Source organism: Castor canadensis, chromosome 5, assembly GCF_047511655.1.
Source record: "Castor canadensis chromosome 5, mCasCan1.hap1v2, whole genome shotgun sequence".
Classification (NCBI taxonomy): Eukaryota; Metazoa; Chordata; class Mammalia; order Rodentia; family Castoridae; genus Castor; species Castor canadensis.
In genome coordinates this window covers 160648868-160672720 of record NC_133390.1, presented here as the reverse complement: position 1 = coordinate 160672720, position 23853 = coordinate 160648868, and the positions used below count along the sequence as shown (strand labels likewise).

At 40.8% G+C, this 23853-nt stretch overlaps 1 protein-coding gene and 1 non-coding gene across 2 annotated transcripts in view; both read right to left on the bottom strand.

Annotated features, from left to right (window-relative positions):
* Positions 1-23853, bottom strand: part of Rpn2 (ribophorin II) — a 57092-nt gene that overhangs the window by 22062 nt on the left and 11177 nt on the right. The window contains exons 3-9 of the mRNA XM_074074724.1: positions 16682-16777; positions 15687-15862; positions 11831-11906; positions 11304-11438; positions 9140-9316; positions 7182-7300; positions 5487-5592 (exon numbers count right to left, since the gene is read on the bottom strand). Coding sequence (XP_073930825.1) covers positions 5487-5592; positions 7182-7300; positions 9140-9316; positions 11304-11438; positions 11831-11906; positions 15687-15862; positions 16682-16777 — 885 coding nt within the window. The remainder of the gene's footprint in view (positions 1-5486; positions 5593-7181; positions 7301-9139; positions 9317-11303; positions 11439-11830; positions 11907-15686; positions 15863-16681; positions 16778-23853) is intronic.
* LOC141423754 (small nucleolar RNA SNORA51) lies at positions 3905-4031 on the bottom strand. The gene has a single exon (XR_012448571.1). It is a non-coding gene; the product is annotated as a small nucleolar RNA SNORA51 (small nucleolar RNA).

The window sequence follows — 23853 nt, the reverse complement described above, 5'->3', positions numbered from 1 at the left end:
AGTGAGACCCTATCTCAAAAAGCAAAATACAAGCAAAAGGGCTGGGAGCATGGCTCAAGAGGCAGAGTGCTTGCCTAGCACAAGCAAGACTCTGGGTTCAATTCCCAGTACTGCAAAAAGAAAAACATAACAAAAAAATTCAAACCTTTTGTGCTTCAAAAAGTAACATCAAGAAAATAAAAAAACCAACCTACAGACTGTGAGAAAAATTTGCAAATCATGTATCTGATTAGGGACTTATACCCAGAATATATAAAGAACCCTTATAAGTCAATGATATAAAAAGACAAAAAGAAATAAGAGGTATACAGATTGAGGGCTGTGAGTGTGACTCTAGGGGTAGAGCATTTGCATGAAGCCTGGAGTTCAAACCCCAGTACCACCAAAAAAAGTATCTTGATTGGGAAGAAATTAAAAGATCAAAAATATTTTTTTCTTTTTGAGACAGGGTCTCATAATGAGCTCAAGCTGATCCAGAACTTCCTAAGTAGCCTCAGGCTGGCCTCAAACTTATGATCCTTCTGCCTCTCCCACTTGAGTGTTGAGATTATAGGCATGTGTGACCATGCCACTTAATTTTTTTTTTTTCTTCTTTGCAGCACTGGGGTTTGAACTTAGGGTCACTTAGTTGCTAGGCAGGCACTCTTACTCTTGAGCCACTTTGCCAGCCCTTTTTTGTGATGGGTGTTTTCGAAATAGGGTCTTGAGAACTATTTGCCCAGGCTGGCTTTGAACCACGATCCTCTTGATCTTTGCCTCATGAGTAGCTAGGATTACAGGTGTGAGCTACTGGCGCCTGGATTAAAAAAAAAATTTTTTTTTTGAAGGGAAAAGGATCAAAATAGACATTTCTCCAAAGAGGATATACAAATGAACAACAAGCACATGAAAACACGCTCAATCGCATTGCCATCAGGGAAATTCTAGTCAAAACCACGAGATTTCTCCACAGCTACTAGGATGGTTGCAGCCAAAAGAAAGACAATGAAGAGTGTCAGAGAGGATGCAGAGAAAGGACAACCCTCACACAGAGCTGGTAGGAATGTAAATGATACAGCTGCTTTGAAAACCGTCTGGTTCTCAAAAAGTTCAACAGTTACCACACAACCCAGAAATTCTTTTCCTAAGTATATGCCTCCAAGAATTTAAAAAAAGTGTTCAAACAAGTGCTTACATCAGCATTATTTAAGAGGCAAGAAGTGGAAATACCATCATGCATGAGGCTCTGGGTAATCCCTAGCATAACAACATACACAAACACATAGAAAATACCTTAAATACCCATTAGCTAATGAATGGATGAATAAAACTTGATATATTCACACAACAGAATATTATCCAGCCATAAAAATGCATAAAGTGTTAAAACATGTTACAACATGAATGAACCTCAAAGATTCTACACTAAGTGTAGAAAAATATGCCAGATATGAAAGGCAACAGATCATGTGATTCCATTTATATCAAAGTACTCAATGGGCAGGCCATAGAGACAGAAAGTGGATTTGTAGACGCCAGAACTGGGAAGAGGAGAGACTGGGGATGACTGTTATTAGATGCAGGGTTGATGGTTAGGGTAACATAAAAACATTCTAGAATTAGATAGAAGTAATGGTTGCACAACTCTGTGAATATACTAAAAACACTAAATTGTACTCTTTCAATGGGTAAGTTTCATGTTTTGTAAATTATGTCTCAATAAAGCTGTTAGTTAATAAGCAAGTAAATAATAAAAGCCAAGGCTCACCTTCTGGCAAACACCACAATGGTAACTGTTACAGAAAGGATCATCAGTATATTTGCAGAATTTCAAAGTATCACCCTGCAAGACACTTACTTCATCACAAAGCAGGAAAACAGCAGCTTTATAGTTGAGAAATCTAGCAGACAACACCTTACCAGTGATCAAGGTCAAATGACCAGCAATTGGATATATCAACCTTATATTTCTCTTTCTTTACTTGCTAGGCAGGTATTGTACCACTTGAGCCACTCTGCCAGTTTTTTCCTTCCTTCCTACCAGTTCTCTACTCCTCCGTTCCTACTTCCTGGTACTGGAGTTTGAACTTAGGGCTGTGTGCTTCCAAGGCTGGTGCTCATCACTTGCTCCATACCTCCAGCACTTTTTTCTTCAATTTTTTTGGGACAGGGTCTCACCATGTAGCCCAGGCTGGTCACGAACTCTTGATCCTCCTGCCTTAGCCTCACGAATGCTGAGATTACAGCATGGACAACCATGCCTGGCACACAATATACATTTTTTTTTTCATGAATTAACCACACAGCCTGTTTTAAAGTGCCTTGGAATATGGGGAAATGTCTTTAGAACAGTGCATTTCTAAGTAATCTAAGATGGAAAGTAAACACTGAAAAAAATAAAGGTAAGACTTTCTCTGTCCCCAGGGAATTTCAGGTCCAGTGAAAGAAATCAACTTTTAATATGAGAAAAAATGCCTTAGAAACTGTTAGAAGACAACACTGGAGGATGCCTTTTTGACAGATAGCACAGAAAACTTTAAAGATACAAAAATACAACAGTCTAGAAAAAGATTTCTAAATCAGTCTTCATTAATAATTTTGTGCATCCCTATGTACATGAAGCAAAACTAGGAATCTCCCTATATAGCTATCCTTACTTACCTCAACTAGCAAAAACCTCTGGTCCTCCTTATTAATGTCTATACTCTCTCTTCAACAAAATTAGAGATAAGGGCAAAACAGTATCTGCTTGGAAGCGAGGGGGTGGTGGCGAGAAGGAGGGGGTGCACATATGAATAAAGGAAATAAAATAATAATAATAATTTTGTGCATCAAAAGATGCCATGAGTAATACTACAAAGAGACTTTTGATACTTGTAACTAAGGATCAGTATCTAGACTAAAACACCTAAAAAATCAATAACAGACTAACAAACCAAAAAATGTATGAAAAGTTATAGAAAAAGAAATCTAAATAGCCAATAAAGACAAGAACAGTGTTCGACTTCACTAGGAACCAAGGAAAAACATGAAAAGATACCATTTCATATCTACTAGATTACCAAAAATGGGTACTACTAAACACTGGTAAGACTATGAAGAGAAGAACAATTTGGCAACATGATAAAGGACTCTGAAATACCTCTTTTTTCTTTTTTTTTTGGCGGCATTGGGGTTTGAACTCAGGGCTTCACACTTGCAAGGCAGGTGCTCTACAACTTAAGTGACCCTGCCAGTCCAACAAAAGGCTCTTAGGAAAGACAATCAGAGGGAGGATGGGCAGGACTTGGCTGACTAGAAGTCAGAAGTAAAAAGGAAGGGGTTAAGTGCCTAAAGTCTGAGCTTGGCATTTTAGCTGTACAGCTGTTTTTAAGATAAGGAAGGTGGGAAGAAGAAGTTGCAGGAAAAACAAGTTTCCTTTTCATGAGTTATACTGCAAGCAAGGACACTTAATGAAGGAAACTCTCATTACAAGAATCTGGATTTTCAGTGTTCAATGAACACACTAAAATAATTGCTACCTCAACTTTGTTCTAGGGAATGGATCAGATCAGATGTCTTGTGCCCAAAAGGTCAGACATGAAGCAGAGTGATTAGAGTTCCACAAAGCATCTTCCTTTCTTACCAAACTTTAAAAAAAAGGCTTAATCCACCTATGTTAGGTAATGTCCTACTTTTGAAAAGGTCAAACCTTCTAGCTGCCTACTCTTTTCATAAAAAGAAAGTGAGCGTCAAAGGAGCCAGGCTGAAAAGCTCATAATAAAAGCATCAAAATAAATGACAGCAATAGATCATAACCTATAGAGTAAAATAAATATACATGATATGTTATAAACATGGTATATAAAATTTAGTGTATAAATAGATGGAGAAAGGTCAGTTTTGTTTTCTTTAAAATTTCTTTTTTTTTTTTTCTTTCCCCACCCCATGTCTCCCCATTCACAACTCAGACCAGGCACAGGGCTGGGCGGAGGTGCATACAGGGTAAGTTCATTTTGTCTCTTTCTGTACAGTTAGTGTAAGATGCAGCCTGTGGCAAGCACTAGGAAGCCCAGTTTATTTTTCCTACAGTAGAATTCCAATGAATAAATGTAGATGGGCTGAAATGAAGAGAAACACCACAGTAACAATCATTATAGACAAAACCATCAGGATATTTGCAGTCTCAAGGTATCACCCCACAAGACACTTCATCACAAAGCAAGAAAGCAGCAACTTTATACTTGAAAAACCTACAGATACCACCTTACCCAAGTGATCAAGGTCAACATGACTAGCAATTACACATAGCAACATTTTCCTCTCTCCCTCCCTACCTCCTTCCTTCCCTTCATCCTTTCTTCCTTCCTCCCTCTCTCTTTCCCTCCTTTTCTTTCTTTTTTTCCTCCAATTTTTTGAGATAGGCTCTCACTGTGTAGCTCAGGCTGGCCTTGAACTTTTGTTCCTCTGCAGCCTCGGTGGCTGGCTCTGCATTCCCCAGGACACACTAGACTGGCATTGTTGGAGGGATTCACCACTGGTCTGGATGCCCTTAGGCTAATTACTGTACCCTTTGCTTCACCTATGAAATGAAGGTGGTCCGCCCAGCTCTTAGGACTGCCGAGAGAGCAACAGCGCAAGCCAAGCACACAGGAGTAGCTGGATGCGGTGGCACACACCTGCAAGCCCAGTACTTGGGAGGCTGAGGCAGCATGATCATGAGTTCAAGGTAATCCTGGGCTACACAGTAATTTTCTAGGCCTGGTTTGATTCCCCAACACTGCACACACACACACACACACACACACACACACACACACACACACACACGAACCCAAAAAACAAAACAAAACTTAGGAAGTAGAAAAATAAAAATCATCCATAAATCTCACCGAGGCATAAATAATCTTAAATGTTTTGTGTACATTTAAAAAAGGTGCTTAATGCCAATTAGGTGAAAAAAGGCATCACGCAATATGCAAATATCACTGTATTGAGGCTATTTAGATCAAGCACAAAAGAAAATCAGTAGTCTTTCATAATACATGCATTTTAGATGTTTAGCTAACTCAAATTGGGTTGAAAACTCAAATAGTTTTAAGGACAGAAAGCCAGAACTGGATTGTCACATTTACCTGGTGGTGTATGGGAGCAAGGTATTTCACATTCGTGTTTTCCCCAGCTAACTGAAGCACTAAGCAAGTGCTCTACCATCGAACTATCCCCAACTCTCTACTTCCTACCTTTTATGTAAGACAGTATGCAGGGAGCTGGGGGTCTCGTTTAGTGGTAAATGTGTAAGGCCCTATGTTCAATCACTAGCACCAAAAAACAAACAAACAAACAACAGCAGCAAATAATAATGCAAAACTGTTCTGGAGAACGGAATAACAAATCAAGTTCTTAATTTGCTACCTTTGTTATCTGTTGAACAGTATAGTTTGAATCTTTCTTTCTCTTAACACAGTCCTTGGCCATTTCTTTGAATAGAATAATATGGCAATGTGGGAGACAAGAAAAGCACTTACCTCTACAGTGTTTGCAATATAACGGCTGTCACCTTCAACTTTGACAGAAAAGTCATAATACCCACTGGAAAATTTGACATTCCCGAAGTTTAGTTCAAAAACATCCCTATAAAGAATGACAGCAGGGTTAGCAAGAGCTCAGAGGAAAGTCATGAAAATAAGCAAAGGGGCTATCAAATGTTTCCTTGAGAGAGCTTAGTACTGCACTATTCTTTGTCACCTTCCCACCCCACTCGGCAGTCTCCAGCTCACCCACAGATTAGCACGGAAAATTTAAAAATGACCTCTCCTAAGTTTCCAGGCATTGTTTCCTTTGCTTTCCTCTTCCCCTGGTACCTTTCCACAGTTTGCAGTTGGTTTGTTTTCTGTGGTGCTAGGATTAAACCCAAGGCCTCACATGTGCTAGTAAGTGTTCCACCACTGAATATACCCCAGCCCTAACTATGTATAACAGCAACAAAAAGCATAGAAGGAAACATTCCCAAATGTTGCTTGCTAGGCAGGCACTCTGACTACTTGAGCCATGCCACTGGCCTTTTTTTTGCTTCAGATGTTTTTCAGGTAGGGTCTTGAGTTTTTCCCTGTGGGATAGCCTTAGACTATGATCCTCCTACCTAAGGCCTCCCATGTAGCTGGGATGATAGGAGCACACCACCACACCTGGCTTATTGATTGAAATGGTGTCTCAATAACTTTTTGTTGGGGCTGGCCTCAAACTTTGACCCTCCAGATGTCCACCTCCCCAGTAGCTTGGATTACAGACATGAGACACCACACACAGTTCTAAAAATGATTTCATATATAGTCTGTGAGTCTATGATTGTCAAAAAATGCATTTTCTTTCTAATAGTCTAACCTCCTGATCTCAACAACTTATTAACACTTAAAGTTTTATATAAAAATTGACCCTTAATTTAAAAAAATTCATACAATAATAATAAACATGAGAATGATTATAGGTCAAGGTTTGGTGGCTCATGTCTGTAAACCTAGCTATTTGGGAGGCAGAGATGGGGAAGATCGAAGCTCATGGGCAGAAAGTTAGTGGGTTCCCATCTCAACCACAAAAGCTAAGCATGTTATGCAGGAAGCAAAACAGATCTGAGGTCCAGGAAAGTCCGCACACAAATATGACAAAGTAGCTAAAGAAAAAAGGTCTAGGACATGGCTCAAGTGGTAGAGCACCTGCCTAGCACAAGGCTCTCAGTTCAAACCCAGTACTGCCAAAAAAAAAAAAAAAAAAGATTAAAGAAGAATATTTAATCCTATGGGAAAATGCTCAAAACACACTGTTACAGACAAAGCATAATCTCACTCATTTTAAAATGTACTGACGAGTACAGTCAAAAACTGCAGAACTTTAGCAGTAGTTATCCCTAGAGAGTAGAATTATGGGGATGATTTATATTTTCCTTTTTGTGCTTTTTGATTATAAAATGTAGTACTCATATAGTACACAAAAACAATAGATATTAAGATTTAAAATACCTACTTATATCACAATGACAAGACATAGCCAAGGAAGGAAATAGTAAAGTCAAAACTGTTCTAGTTTTAGAAATCATTTCTACCAAATTTGGGTAAATTTGGCTTTATGATCTCCATAATACCATATTGATCTGTTACATTGGATGCAGTGAACTTTCCAAAATACACAGCCAGTGAGCCACACACATCTTGATACTTAAGACTCACCCTACAGGGGTAAAAGATGTCCTCTGGAGGACAACAGCTCTGGAAGCAACAGACTTCGCATGTTCTAGCTTAACAGTGGCCTGAGTCAGGGGCTGTGACAGGACATTGGTGACTTGCAACTGGAAATAAATAAACAAATCAATAAATAACAAAAAAGGTTGAGGGAGTAGAGAAATTTGTCTCTGGAGTGCTTTATCTCTAGGAAAAGCTCTATAGAACAAATACCTCACTTCAGGAATGTTCACTGACCTTTGGGTCTGCTGCCTATGAGATCAAATACAGGAAAAACACAATTTGATTAGAAATGGGATAGATTATAGAATACTAGAGCTGGAAGGATGCTAAATATTACCTGGCTCAATTAGACAAGGAAACTGGAGCCCAGGAAAACAACTGGTCCTAATTACAAACATAATGACACTTTCTTACTTTTTTTTTTGAGACAGGTTCTCACTATGTAGACCAGACTGGCTTCAAACTCTTTGATTCTTCTCCTCAGACTCCAGAGTGGTGGGATTACAGGGGTGCCTGGCTTATATTTCCTTCTTTCTGATCCCCTGTTCTAATGACTCTAGTATAGTTATGTTTAAAAAAAAAAAACTATCAGCAGTAAAAATACTTCAGGAAGGGATTAGCAATAGGAAAGTCAATTTTATACCTGACACTAGGTGAGGCCCTTTACATATAACCTCCCATCAATCATGTAAGGTAGAAAGCTCAATCCCTACTTCACAGGTGAAGAAACTGAGGCCACAAGAGGGTAAGGACTGCCAAAGTCCAGCTAATTGATTGGGCCAGGACTCACACTGCAGCCTTATCCAGCTCAGAGCCTATCTTTTCCCACTTTGTTCTGTTAGGAAACCCTTCCCTCAGTTCATAGTGAATTATGTTAATGAGTTTATTTTACATCCCAGTTTTTATGGAGAGGATGAGTTGTATATAGGGAGATAGGCAATTTTGAGGAACAGGGTACTTCCTTAGCAGGATATCTGCAGGGGTCACCAAAATAGAATTTATAGGACACACAGAACTGCCCTATGTGGATCCCAACATTTTGACCCAAACAAAATGTGAATTCTTTACCGAGATCTTTGTCAGTAGCTTACAAACAATGGCAAAATGCTTCATTTGAAATGAAACTCTAGATGTAATCAAGATTTTTGTGTTTACTCTGTTTAAGGAGTTCACACAAAAGAGAAGTCTATGCTCACTGTTGAATGAAGCAGGACTATGCTAGGAAGAGGCAAAGATACTCAGCAAGAGGAAGGAGAAGGAAGAATCTCATACTTACTTTAACAATTATAAGCACCAGAATTACTCAGGAATTAAAACAGTTGTCTTAGAACAATGTATTTAGAAAGCTTTGGCAATGTGTGTACGTACACACACGCATATATGCATTTACACATACTTTTTCCCTTTTTTTTTTTTTGATGCCAGGGATTGAACCCAGGGCCTAGCACATACTAGACAAGTACACTATCACTGAGCTATACCCCTAGCAGAAATGCATTTTACAAACAAGACTTCTACAGACCCAGAAATGCAATTTTTAAAAAAATTTTCTATTTGAATTTTTTTTATTATTGTTGTGCCAGGGGTACATTGTGATATTTACAAAAGTTATTACAATATATCATAGTTGAGTTCACCCCCTCAACCATTCTCCTCAGAAATGCAATTTTCTTGCATTTGTTTCAAGCCTGTTCTATTTAGAATCCTCTAGGGGATCCTTTTTTTTTTTCTGGGATTGGGGGGGGGGATAGATTTGAAGGGTTCCCTAGCTCCCTACTGGTCATGTCACCACATACAGACTAAAGGAAATGAGTCCTGCCCTACATTTGTGGGCATGTCCTCACAGAGACTACAGCTGGCTGTATACTACAGCCTTGAGATCTGTGAAAGCCTTGCACTGTAAATGGTATCAGAGTGGCACCTCTTGGGGATGAAGTTCATACCCTCAGGATAGCCTGTTCATGAGTATCAGAAGCGGAGCTCTCAGGCACAACCACAACTGGCACATGGTAGCGGTTCTGGGACAGTGCAGCAGCAGCAGAGGCCACACTGAAGGCTTCTGAAAGTGACTCAAAGTTCTTCTTACTGAATATCGTGTTCATTAGCTGGATGACCTGATCCTGAAAGAAAAAGGAAGCACAGCTCAGATCTCCCCCTGAAGGAAGTGGAGTGTCTCTCTTCCTCCAACTGGGTCAAGTCCATCCTTATGTATTGAGAGTTCACAAGGAAGTGCTCCCACCATTAATCCACCAATGTTTTCCAAATGTGGAAACTGAAGCTAAAGTCGTTTCTGTTTTAGTGATTGCAACAAATTGCAAAAAGAAAAAAGGCAAAAAGAAAAAGAAAGACCAAAATTCACATGAAGTTTGTCTCCCAAGTCCTGTCACAAGAAAATCTGTTGTTTCCTGATTCCCATAACCCTCCCAGCTAAACTATCTTCCCTCCTAACCTACTTATAAGTAGTAAATTGGGGCTATGTTTACATTTATGAGGCCAAATTTTATAGTCAAAATGTACAGTAGGAAAAAACTAAAATAACTCTCCATTAAGAAGTAATGGGCTGTTAGAGGAGAAAACTAAAAGCAATTCTAAAACAAGTGGAGCTTAAAAGGCATTATTAAAATTCTGGAGGTTGTTTGCTTAGGAGGAAACACTTTCCACTTCAATCAATTTTGTTTTTTAAAATCTACCATCTAACAAAAGAGCTCCCTTGTTCCTGACAGTGTTATTCATAGCCAACATGAAATAATTTTCTTTAATTGTACCAATTACATTTTTCCATCACTAGGCTGTTGACATGTTAAAATGGGACATTGTTCACCAGAATTGTTGTGTCAAAAGCAATGACAGCAAAATTACTCCACCAAATACCTGGTTAGTAACAGCTTAGGGATAAAGCAAGGAAAAGTTTAAGTTACATATGTACAGTGTCACCAGTTCATCTATTTCATTGTGTATAGAAGAATCCTCAAATAACTTTTACCCTAAAACCCTGAATTCCTGCACCTTCACCCATAACAGAAATAAAAAGGGAGTATGATATTTCTCGACCTCTACATTAGAAGAAAAGACTCAAAAAGAGTGCAAATGTATGAATAAATATGTAGCTCATATTCTCTGGAGAACATATGAAATTAATTCAAATTATTCAAGAAAAACAATTATTTATTGTTTAAAGAAGCTTGCCACAAAACTCATAAAATATAAAAGAAATGAAAATCCTATCTCCAAACCCAAACCTTTCCTCTGAAAATTTAAACAGTAGCAGCATATATTTTAAGTACTTTAGATTAAGAGTTGGTAATCTTCTCACACACCAGGGGTACAAAGAAGTTCTATTAAGTCCCACACTAAGGGCTCATTCAGGTTAACAAGCTCCTCTTGAAAAAGAAAAAAGCTAGAATTAACTCTTGTTGGTGTCTGGAGTACACATATGCCTCTCTGAACTATGTCAGTCAGAGATCAGCTAAGATTCAGCTGCTGCTGAGGATGAGGAGAGAGGAAAACCACTTTGAAGCTCAGGGCACTTCTCAGACAGAATCTGCAGGTGAAAGCAGAAAGCACGTGGAGTGAAACAAGAAAGGGTTGTCAGGAGGAAAAGGGAGAATAAACAAGTGTAAAAGCCTTGGCCTTCTTGCCATTATCTTATGACACACATGTATTCCATTTAAAGCAGGTGTAACAATTGGCTACAAGTCTGTTACACGGACAACCCATTTCTTGGCACAGGGGTTACATCTTTCTACTTTTCATTTTTTTTTTTTTTTTTTTTTTTGCAGAACTGGGGTTTGAATTCAGGGTCTATACCTTGAGCCACTCCACAATCCCTTTTTTGTGATGGGTTTTTTCAATAGGGTCTTGCAAACTAATACCTAGGCTGGCTTCCAGCCACAGTCCTCCTGATTTCTGCCTCCAGAGTAGCTAGGATTACAGGCGTGAGCCACCAGCACCCGGTTCTACTACTCATTCTCAATTCCTAACCCCGAGAGATTGAATGACAACACCCGGAGCTGTCATCTGAACATCCTTCTCTCAAAACAGCCATCCAAATCAGATGAAGTTGACAATGTCTTTGGGCTTCATCCACGAGAATTGTTAGGCTGGTACCTCCTTAATGGATGGTTCTGTCCCCACATGGTCCATGAGCTTGTAGGTGGCAGCAACAAACAACGCTGTGGTTTCTAGTCCTTCTTCAAATTGGAGATATACTCCACCCAGTTCATCCAGGCGAGCCACAAGGTCCTGTCACAACACAACAGAAGCATGTTGAAAGTGAAGCAATCACAGAAATGAGCTACACAAAGCACTGTCACTCCAGAGCAGAGAGTTTTGAGAATTCTCACTCTAAATCAGAAGACCACACCAATCACTTAGTTCTTTTAAATTTTAGGTTTGTTGTGCTCCAAACCTATGGACTAGATTATCTTTACAAAAGGTTAGGAAAACAATTTGTTGCCCAATTTGTGGTGTAACTATATTAGTCAACATGTTCCCTAGGACATATTGCTGTCATACAAAGAACATAAACATCCCATGGAGATGAAGAGAAATATAACTGGCTATAATAATCCAGGCATACCTATGTACAAGCGTCTTCTAAAGGGAACCAAAGACAGGGCAAAACAGATTCATACCTCAATTTCCTCCACAATATTTCTCAGGTCAGCCTGCTGGGACAGGTGGGATGCTGTCTGTAGAGCCTGGACCATTCTGGAAGGTAAGAATAGAACACTGAGACTAAAAGTCAGTGAAGTTTATAAGGGATATGCCCTTATAGACATCAGGGTTCAACCAAGATATAGTTGGCATCCCTTGTGTTATACAAGACACTATGCTAGGCAGAAATTGGCTATCTGTTAATCTTCTCTGTCTTATTCAAGACTAAAGAAATATTGTTGAAATACATTTTAGATGTGTGGGCAGAATTTGGAACAACTTTTCTGAAACCATAGTAATGTACACAAAGAGGAAATGCTTAGTGAACAGGTGCTGAACAACCGATACTTCTGTTACTATCATTACACCAGGAGACCTACAAGTCCTTCACCCCTTAGGCATTCAGTAAAGAGAAAAGCACAGAAGTCCATTTTTATTTTCCCTTGCTATCATTTAGTAATCTATATACTCACCTCTCTAACTACATATATATAAATATACTTCATTCTTACCAGCAATGACATAGTATTGCACTAACTAAATGTACCATTACTTACTCACTCTCCAATTACTAAGCATTTTTTTACTAGGTCTTACAATGCTGTAGCTGACAATCCTTCTTCACACATATAAAAAAACACTTGCCTCAGTTCAAAACAAAACCCTGTAACCAGTAAACAGCACCTCCCCATTCTGCATGCCCCTCCAGGTCCTGGGTACCAACAGTCTATGTTCTGTCTCTATGGATCTATAGGTACATTCACATATGCTACAAAAGCTACATATTCACAAAAGCTACAATATGTAGCTTTTGGGGGAGGGTATACTGGGGATTAAACCCAGGGCCTCACACAAACTAAGCAAGCACCTTATCACTGAGCTACACTCCAAGCTCTCAATATATGACCTTTTATGTCTGGCTTCTTTGACTCAGCATGTTGTAGCATGTATTAGAATTTCACTCTTTTTTATGGTTTATATATTTTTATCCACTTAAGACTGTATTTCTATAAGATAAACTCTTTAAGGCGGAATGTGACAGGTGTACATTAATGAGATTTTTTTTGTGAGATCGTATTCTCTTAGTGCAGACAGTTTGGAAAATATAGATGATGCGTGTCTAAGTGAAATGAGGAAAGCTGAAGCCCCCTGGTGGTCAAGCCCAGGATGGCTCCCTAATTCCTAAGATGACTGGGCCTTGTGTAAAACCACTACTTAACGGAGTCAATGTATCAGAGAATGGGCAGCGAGAATCTGCCTACCTACCTCAAGATCATAACAATTCAGCATCTCTCCATGGAAAACTAATTCCATTAAGATGACAAGTTGGAAAACAGAGGATTCATAATTAAAGAAGAAAGAAGCCCCATGAGCATCTGACAACTCTTATGGGATGCTTATTGCTATAATGCACTTGGGAAAATGAAACCTGAATTTCCATACAAGATAAAAATTCCACATCTACCTATGATAAATGCTGGGTTCAGAAAATGCTGTTGAGATAGCTTAGAAAGAACTTTTTGATTAAAATATTGCTTTTCTCTTTTTAGGAACAATAGAGTGCCAAGCTGGTAACAACCTTGGAAGATTTAGAATAAAAGTAATCCACTCAGTTTTAGAAAAGTTTTGTCACTGGCTTTAATTACTTATTCCCTAGCTAGCAATTTTCTTCTCTCTGGAGTACTATATTTAAACACTACAAAAGCAGATCCTGTCTTGCTAATACACAGCAGAGGACTCAGAGAAATTGGTTCATGAGACTGCAATGACATCTTTTAGATGGCTCATCTGAATCTACAAATATTTTCTCTTTTCAAGACAAGTTTATGAACATATACTTCCTAGAATCGCTCCACTTAAAAATAGAAGGCTCATTTTAAAGAACCCTAATTTACATCGGATTTCCCTAAATAGGGCAGTAGTATTAAAATAAAAAGGCACTCCGCCAGTTTGATCTTAACAATAACCCTCATGAGACAGGTACCATTCTTTAGGTATGAAAACACTGAGGCTTAGGGGGCCAAGCAGCCCACTTAGGGTCACAGAGGTCTTGAGTATGTAATGCACATACCACCACACCAGACAACCAAGAAACCTAGTATCTAATATAAAATTAACTACACTACAACTAAGGAAGTATCTGGTTCCCTAAGAAAGGGCCCCAAGAAGGAAATGCTCCAGAAGGAACTCGGTTTCCTGAATTCTCACTGAGAACAGAAATTGCGTTAAGCTCTTCTCATCTATTGTCTGATTTAATCCTGACACTTGCTCTATAATGTAAAGATTATTGGTCCCATTTTGAAGGCTCAAAGAAGTTAGTAACTTGCCCAGAGTCACACAGCCAGGAACACAGCTGGTGTCCAAAGCCAAGCCTGTATCACTCCAAAGCAGATGTACTTCCCTTATACTTCTTCCAATTCTGGGGTTTTGTGAGGAAGACTCCCCTTCATGCATGAAGGGACATGGGAAACAGTTTTTAGTAGACGGTAGCATCAGATCAAGCAAAGATAGTGACATCTTAAAATGAGAGGCTAACTAGGGAAACATTCTACCAAAAGGGATTATGAGCAGAGATCAAAATATGTGGCCTGAAATCAAAGGGCCACAAGGGCCAACCACTGGGCAAAGCAGTACAAAACATCAGTTCTGGGGAAAAGTACTCGCTCCCAAGTCACTGATTACTGACCATGTGAATGTGAGTGGGGTGTGAGAGGGACAAAAGGAGAAGACCAAGGAACTGTGAACCTGTCCTTAAGTTTTTGTTAGCAAAAGAAACTCCCTGGGGAACAATCTCAGTGCATTTTCTTTTTTTTTTCTTGCAGTGCTGGGGATTGAATACAGGACCTTGGGTATACTAGGTAAAGTAAGCTACATCCCCACTTCTAATCTCACTATTCTGAAGGGGGGAACTAGTGTCACTGAACTCTTGCTGGACAAGTAACAATACTCCATGCACTCCACAGCCTCTTTCAGGAGTTACAATTAAAGGAAAGGCACATAGAAAATAACACAAAATTATTGTTTTAAATGAGTTTTAGTGTCAAAGAAAAAATACAAGCTGGATGTGGTGGTGCAAGCCTTAATCCCAGTACTCAGGAAGGGCAGAGGTAGAAGGATCACAAATTCAAGACCAGCCTGACTATGTAGTAAATTCCAAGCTAGCCTGAGCTATACAACAAGACCCTATATCTAAATAAATACATAAATAGATAAATGCTAAAAAAAAAAAAAAAAAAAAAAAAAAAAAGCATGTATTATCACTTTGAAGTTTGGCAATCATCCTGAAGTCTGCTATGAGATTCCCATTTACAGTAACAGGAAAGTTGGTCCAAGCCCCTTTCCTAGAATGTGCTTCTCTTTTCCTTCACCTATGCCTTTTGCAGAGGAACAGAGTCTGATTCCATCTCTGAACATCAGTCTCCCATCAGATGCTGTCTCTCACACTTCAAGGGATCCCACAAGCCCTTCTTTTTCACAGAGCCCCTACTGCCACAACTCACTGACCCTGGCCAAGCATCAACATGAGATACACATAGCTCAATGGACTTGCTTTAGTCCTTTGACTTCAGAAGGTGACTGTGTCTCTATGTGGTGGTGGGTTTATGCTGCCTCATAACTTGCCTTCTGCCTGAACAGCTATAGAAGACCAGGTCCATGTGAGTTCCACAAGGACAAGGGACCTTACTGCCTTAATTCAATAGTATTATCCATGCCTCACAGAGCACTTGGCACATAGTAGGTGCCCAGGAAATGTTTGCTAAACCAATAGATGAACCTCTCAGGATAGTATCCAGCACAAATGAAGCCCAAGAAGCACTCAAACTGACAACTTACGCCAGCACAGTCTCCTCCTTGCCCAGACGAGCGGTAAGGGCACCAAGTGCTTCCTGGGATGCCAAGGGAAGGCCAAAGCCACTGAGGGCTGCGACCGCGTGGTAGATCTGGGTAACAGAGGAGTCTTCACTGACTGCTGCTAGAAGCAGCTCTTTGGTTTCGTTTGAAATAGAGATCTAGGAAAGGATTGGCAGGAACAGTTTTAAGGTTTCAGCAGTTTGTGGTAGGCATACAAAAGATGGCATAAGGACAGCTACCAAAGTCACACCCACCTAGCACTGGCTCACTCCCCCTCAACCCCCAGACCCCAGAATTTATATAATGTTCATAAAATGTTAGGATAACACTTTTTGAAGACACTGGCAAGTTACTTGGCTACATATATGGTCCTTCCATGCTCAATAAAATGATCCAGAAATCCAAGGTGGGGACGCACTTTGAACTTTTTAAATTAATTATTTTTGAGACAGGGCCTCACTATGTAACCCAGGTGGCCCTGAATTCTTGATCTTCCTGCTTCAGCCTCCAAAGTGCTAAGATTACAGAAATCACCACCATGCGTGGCCCAAATTTTTTAAATGTTAAAAGGATATGGGAAAAAAAACCTCAAAGCCTCTCAGAAGAAAAGCAACAACTATAAGAAAAAGTTATTTAAAACCCAAATGAAAACTTATGGGGAAACAAACTATACTTTTTTAATGAAAAAAAATAATGTTTAGAGGTCATCTAGTTGTTAGCAAAAAAAAGACCTGGGGAACAGCTTCACTGGTTTTTGTTTGTTTGTTTGTTTGTTTTTGCATGCTCAAAACCAGGGCTTTATGCACTCTACCACTGAGCTACATCCCCAGGCCCTAATGGATCCCTTCCCATGACAATGGATTCTCATTGTTTAAAAAAAAAAAAAAAAAAAAATCTGATGTGACCCTCCCCCATTAAAATGTACCTTACAATTCAAAGCAAATGTGTAGGAGTATAGTGCAGGTGTCTTGACTCACCTCACACCCTGAGAGAGCCTGGCTGGACTGGGCGGCATAGAAGAGGGAATCCACGTTGCTAGGATCAAGGTTAGCTTTGATGAAGGTGCACGCTTTCTACATAGGAATAGGAGAGAGTCAATGTTAAGTGGTGACATAAACAGTGACTGGGAAAAGGAAGGTATTTGGGGTGATAAAATTCTAAGCCATCTACTATGGCCTGAAGTGTGAGCTGCATAAGATTTAGATTTTAAGCAGTTCTTTTCTACAAGACACTATCTTTCCCTAAACTGCTGACTCCACATGAGGAGCAGCACACCTGGAGGCACACTAGTCCTGCTCCCTGAAGGAAGGAGCAAACTTTACCCAACCCTGCTCTGGCCATGACCTGTGCTGGGTGTTGTGATCTCTTCCTTTTAGCAAGCATAAGCACCCTTTGTAGATATTATCATCACCTCCCTTCAACAGAAAAAGAAACTGGGGCTTGGAGCAGCTATGTAACCTGCAGCAGGTGACAAAGTTGACAGTCTTCTCTGATTTCAAATATCTGGAGTCACCAGGGAGATGTCTCCAAAGCCAAGCCAGAGTCAACAAACTTAAAGTGACCTTAAACCTCTGGAATAATTCCTTTTTATATTTTGGCAGTATTGGGGTTTAAACTCAGGGTCTCTCATTTGCCATGCTCCCTAGCACTTTTTGTTTTAGTTATTTTTCAGGTAAGGTCTTGTGTTTTTGCCCAGGCTAACCTCAAACCATGATCCTTCAGATCTCCACCTCCTAAGTAGCTGGGATCACAGGTGTGAACCACCATACCCCACACTCTGCTTTATAGGTTGGAGTGGGATCTTGCTTACTTTTTGCCCAGGCTGGCCTTGTATTGTTCTACTATCCTCCCAATCTCTGCCTTCCTAATAGCCACCTTGCCTGACCTGGGGAGTCACTCTTGACTTTTCCCGCCCTTTCTAGCCTATCAAGCTTAGTCCTTCTCATTTCTCAACCCCAATTCTGGCTCCTGGCTTGCCACTGCCATCTCTCACCTAGATGGTTACAGACATCTTCTAAGTCTCCAGGCATGTGATCTGCTCTACACACTGCTTCAAGACCGAATTTTATGAAATACAAACGCACCCATGTTGCTTTACTATTAAAATCCTCTGGTAGTTCCCCAGTATTCTGTGACAAGATCCAAAGTTGCTGGCATAGTAGGCAATGCTCTCAGGACTGACCCACCCTCTGCGGCCAACTTCTTCACCACACCCCACCACCAACTCCAGAACCTAACTCTCTGGCCTCCTGTCCTTTCCTCCTGTCACTGGATGTTTTGGTCCTACTTCCCCAGTGGGGAGATTCCTTTCCCTGTTCTTGTCTGCCAAACCAGACCCTTCCTTGGCCTCTGCCTTTGTTGATGCTCACCCCAGGATAGGCTAGGACCTTCCTTTCCAGTGCTCCCCAAAGCACTTGCCACAGGGACTATCTCCCTCAGTGCTAGCTACCTGACAGCACTAAGCACCCATTACAGTGACTGGCACAGAGCAAGCACATAACAAAATCCTGGCAACTTCTGCTCTATTCGACAAAAGAGTACTCCATTCCATGAAAGTATACTTGTTATATTGCTAAACATTTTGATTGAAATAGTATAAAATTCAGCTATTCAAAGTTATATGGCAAGAAAACCAGTTAAAAGGGTACTTCTGGAAATGTGGTGTCTATACACAATGGAATTTTATGCAGCCATGAAGAAGAACGAAATGTTGTCATTCGCTGGTAAATGGATGGAATTGGAGAACATCATTCTGAGTGAGGTTACCCTGGCCCGAAAGACCAAAAATCATATGTTCTCTCTCATATGTGGACATTAGATCAAGGGCAAACACAACAAGGGGATTGGATTTTGAGCACATGATAAAAGCGAGAGCACACAAGGGAGGTATGAGGATAGGTAAGACACCTAAAAAATTAGCTAGCATTTGTTGCCCTTAACACAGAGACACTAAAGCAGATACCTTAAAAGCAACTGAGGCCAATAGGAAAAGGGGACCAGGAACTAGAGAAAAGGTTAGATCAAAAAGAATTAACCTAGAAGGTAACATACACGCACAGGAAATTAATGTGAGTCAACTCCCTGTATAGCTATCCTTATCTCAACCAGCAAAAACCCTTGTTCCTTCCTATTATTGCTTATACTCTCTCTTCAACAAAATTAGAAATAAGGGCAAAATAGTTTCTGCTGGGTATTGAGGGGTTGGGGGTGAGAGGGAGGGGGCGGAGTGGGTGGTAAGGGAGGGGGTGGGGGCAGGGGGGAGAAATGACCCAAGCCTTGTATGCACATATGAATAATAAAACAATAAAAAAAAAGGGTACTTCTGGAACTGGGAGTGTAGCTCAGTGGTAGAGCACTTTCCTAGCATGCATAAGGCCCTAGACTTCATTCCCAGTACTGAAAAGGAAGAAACAAAGAAAAAACCCAAACCAGTAGGTAAGTCTGGGGAATGGAACAGGGAGCAGGGCAAGGTAGGCTGAGCAATGCCTTGCTGATTTTCCCTAACAACTATTCTATATTATAGGAAGTTGGACTATGTGCATATGTTGGGGGGCGGGAGAGGTCCTTTTTTTTTTTTTTTTTTTTTGGTGGGACTAGGGTTGAACTCAGGGCTTCGTGCTCTACTGCTTGAATCAAATTTCCAATCCATTTTGCTCTAGTTATTTTGGAAATGGGGTCTTGTGAACTATTTGTCTAGGCTGGTCTCAAACAGCAATCCTTCCAATTTGAACCTCCCAAGCAGCCAGGGTTATAGGCATGTGCCATCAGCAGCTGGCTCAATCAAAACACTTTAAATTTTTTTTATGAGGGCCCGCAGGTGTGGCTCAAGTGATAGAGCACCTGCCTAGCAAGTGTGAGGCCCTGTTTTATACTTCTCCTTGCATAAATTAGGGATATGAAGAAGAAAACTAGTTAATTCAGGCAAGGAGTCCTTGCCACATAATGCAGGTAAAGGGAAGACATGTGCTTTGTTACCCTCTGGTGCTGTAACTATGAAACGACAGCACCAGGACCCCTCAAATGATGATGGTCATTGCTACCTCTTTCTGAGCACATAAAATTTGTCACATGTTGTTCTAAGTGCTCTATGTAGGTTTCTCGTTCAATCCTCAAAAATCCTATGCATTAAGCAGTTTTAGCTTACAGACAAGAAAAACAAGAAAATCAAGAGTAATTTATCCAAGGTCACATGGCTCTTAACTAGGGGAACTCAAATTCAAACCCAGGCTGCCTGGCTCCAGAGTCTAAACTATACAACCTCTATCTTAACAGACCACTGAAACCATCTGTTGAAGAGTCAAACTAGCATTGGTTCTACTCTGATGCTTTGTTAAGTCAAAGCATGGTACACAGTACCAATGTTCAGTGACTTAAAGCCATGATGTTGACAGCAGAATGGGGAAGACCTCACCAACATGCTCAGGATCCTTAGTGAGCCCCTCAAGGCTGAAGCGTTAGCTAGTCCTTTTAGGGGGACTATAGCCCTGATTCCAGCCACACCCCCACATCCCAGACACCTTCCCAGTGGAAGGTTGAGCACTCCTAAATGTGCATTCCCCACCTGCCCACTACCGGGTTTCTGTGCTGTGTTAAATTGAGCAAAGGACCTCCATGCTTTCCTCTACTCTCCTTCCTTACAACTCCCTGAACTTAATTAGGTACCAAGTACTACAGAAAAGACAGCACACAGCTCTCATCAGCTCTGCCTAAGGTCCTGCAGGTCCTGCTCCCAGCCACTGTCTCCTCTCAGACCAGGCTTTCTAATACCCTGCTCAGAGCCCTGCACTGGATTCTTTGTCACAGAGCCCACAGCTTACCACACTTCCCCATATCTCTGCTCCAGCTGCCTAGGACACCTGACTCCTGGTTCCAATACTACAAGCACTTGGAACCCTCCGGGCTATGTATAGGCTGCTCTCTCCAGCTGGAAGTCCATCCCTCTCAACTGGTAACTCACAACATATTAATAAAATTCAAGACTTATTTTAGTGTGCCTGTCTAGCAAGCACAAGGCCCTGAGTTCAATCCCAAGTACTGCTGGAAAAAAAAAAAAAAAAAAAAGACTTAAGCTTTCCTTCACCCTTGTCTTCCCACCAGCTGCTGACTTCTCTCTTCCCATACAGCTACCCTTCTCTGGAGAGTTGCCATTTCCTCACCTCCACTCACTCCAATCTGGTTTCTGTTCCCACTATGCCACTGTTGACCTCCAAATCGACGAAGTAAAAGATATTTTCTAGCGTTCATTCCCTCACTGCCACACAAACTGATCTCTCTCATTTTGAACATCAGTTCCCATAGGCTTTTGAAAGTTCACCGCACTCCCCAGGTGTCTGTCTTTCTCTCTCTCCCCTTCCCTCTCCCTGTGTAGTGCTGGGGATCAAACCCAGGGCCTTGCAAGCTCTAGACAAGCACTCTACCACTGAGCTACACCCAGTCCTGTACTCCCCTGGTTTTCTCCCTAATCCTCCAGGCATCTTCTTTGCATTTTCAATTTCTTCTGTCTATCCATCCAATACTGAGTGTACCAACTCCCAGGCTCACTTCTCATCCATCTTCTCTCTCTTCCTAAGCAATTTCACTCATGTCCATGGCTTCCTCCAGAACCTTCATGCAGACAATTCTCAGACTTTTTACGTATAGCCCAGTCTTCACTCAAAAGCCACTGACACAACTCAAAGGCACTGTGAGTTCAGCATAAGGAAGATCAAATTTATGTTTTTCCTGAACAAATTGTATTCTCTTCCAGTGTTCCTATCTTCTAGAATGGCTCAAACTTGCAGCAAAGGCTGGAAGTTTGGGTGTTTGTACCCATTCTGCAGTCAATCTTGCTCCACAGTCCTCTGCCACAGTCTGTCCTTCACAAAACAGGAGAGAAATCTCTCCAAAATGCAAATCGCTGTTTAAAATTAATTGTTCTTTGGAGAAAGATCAAAACCCTTCCTGTGGTGGCCCAGGCCCTGTGGCTTGGCCCCAGCTTTCCTCACTAGCCTGACTTTTCCTCCCACATTCTCTGTCTAGCACACAGACTCCTTCCAATCTATCAAACCTGACAGGTTCTTTGTCCAGGTTACTTCCTCTACATGACATTCTTCCCCTTCCCTGCCTCCTAGTTAATTCCTATTTTCCCCTCTAGGATTCAGATCAATCACTCTCTCCTTCATGTAATAAACAATTGAGTGCTTACTACATGCCTCACGCCCTGCTATGCACTGGGGATACACAAGTTCCTGCCTGTGCAGAGCTGTAACCTAGAGTGATGCAGAGTGGGATTTTAAACTCAGGAATTTCCTTGGGAAAGCCTTCCCTAACCAGATCTGACCCAGAGGCCAGATTATAGTCCCCTCTTTCACACCTATGGAAGTCCGCCATTTAAAATATCATATACCTGTTACAAAGGCCATGTATCTATTTGATTACCTAACTGATGCCTCTTTTCAATCTTGTAGTATACATTCCAAGAGTGCAGGGGCTCTTTTTTGGTTTTGTTCAATACCCTATGCCTACCTCCATGCCTAGTGCACAGCAGAAACCCACTACATATTAGTCAAATGACTTAAATGAATCATGCAGCAAGCAGCCAGCACAGATGGCTCCCTCTGCTGAACTCCCACGATAATTTCCCCAAACCACACATGCCTCTTTATACTCAGCACTCTACGCTACTATGGTACTTGTCTCTCCCTAGATACAGAGCTCTCATGTTTTCTCTGCACTCAGCACAATGCCTGGCACTCAACAGATGTTCCATAAATGATTACTGCATAAGGACTGTCTCATCTGCTGCTATCCCCAGCAACTCAGCAACTATCTAAGTACCTGATCTACAAATACTTAGCTTTATTTGCAGCCACCACATGTCAAACGCCAGGCTAAGCACTCTATACTTAATATCTCATTTAACTTTCACAATGCTCTGTAAGACAGGTATTATTGTGCCCAGTTTAAAGACAGGGAACATGCTTGATTGACATAAATAACCTTGAAACACCGTCAATGTTTCCTGACTTCAGTCATTTGAATACTACCATAACAATTTTTACCACACTATGTATCCCATTTACTTAATAAGTTCAGCAAAATGAATACAAAACAATTCCCATTGTTTATGTTCTTAATCTTGTGAAAAGCTAAACATCTATAAAAATCACTACTCTGACATGCTGTTATATATATTATATAGTACTTATCAAAATGAAACATGCTCTAAAATCAACTGTCATCGCACAATGGTGTTTCCAGAGCTGCCTTCTATTCTCCTAGTCCCATGAAACCCCATTTCTTCCAGTTTTGCTGCTAAAACAACATTGCAGTGACAAAATAACTGAGAAAAATCAACTTAAAGGAGAAAAGATTTGTTTGGTTCAGGTTTCAGTCCATGGATAGCAGGCTCCATTGCTTTGAGCCTGAGGTGACAGAAGCCGCTTAAGCAGCCAGGAACCAAAGAAAGAGAGCAAGAGGAAGGAGCCAAAGACAAGACTTACCTTCAAAGGCACATTCCCATTCACCCACTTCTTTCAACGAGGCTCCACCTCCCAAAGTTCCCATCACCTCCAACAACACCAACAGTTGAGAACCAAGCCTTTAGTACATGAGCCGGTAGGTGCCATTTCAGACTGAAATACAGCACTCCCCTAAGGATCTCCCTCTGTGAGAACAACCAACTCAGTGCATCTAGCAGGACTGAGGGAATTCTCTCCACTCCACTGAAAGCAACAACGTTGAGCAGGATACCAACTGTGACATGGAGTGGCAATAAGACACACTGGCTCGCAAAAGATTTACATAGTGTGTGCATCTAATAAGGAACACCGAAAGCCCTGAAAAATATATGCTGCTTCCTTTCTTCCATCACTTACAATCACCACAGTATGTTTCATAAGTGATTAGAACAAAGTAATAAAGTACATAATTTACCCTTTTGTCTTCTGATTGGGATATACGGGCTAGTGTAGTGGCTCAGGTGGTGAAGTGGCTGCCTAGCAAGCTCGAAGCTCCCCTCCCTCCCCCAAAAAAGTAGAGTTGATTGAGATGAACATTTAGAGGGCTCTCCTTTCTATTAAGCTAAATTTTATAATTCATTTATTCAACAAATATTTGTTGGGAACAACAGAGTTTAACACTCCCTATCCTCCTCTTTGTCCAACGAGTA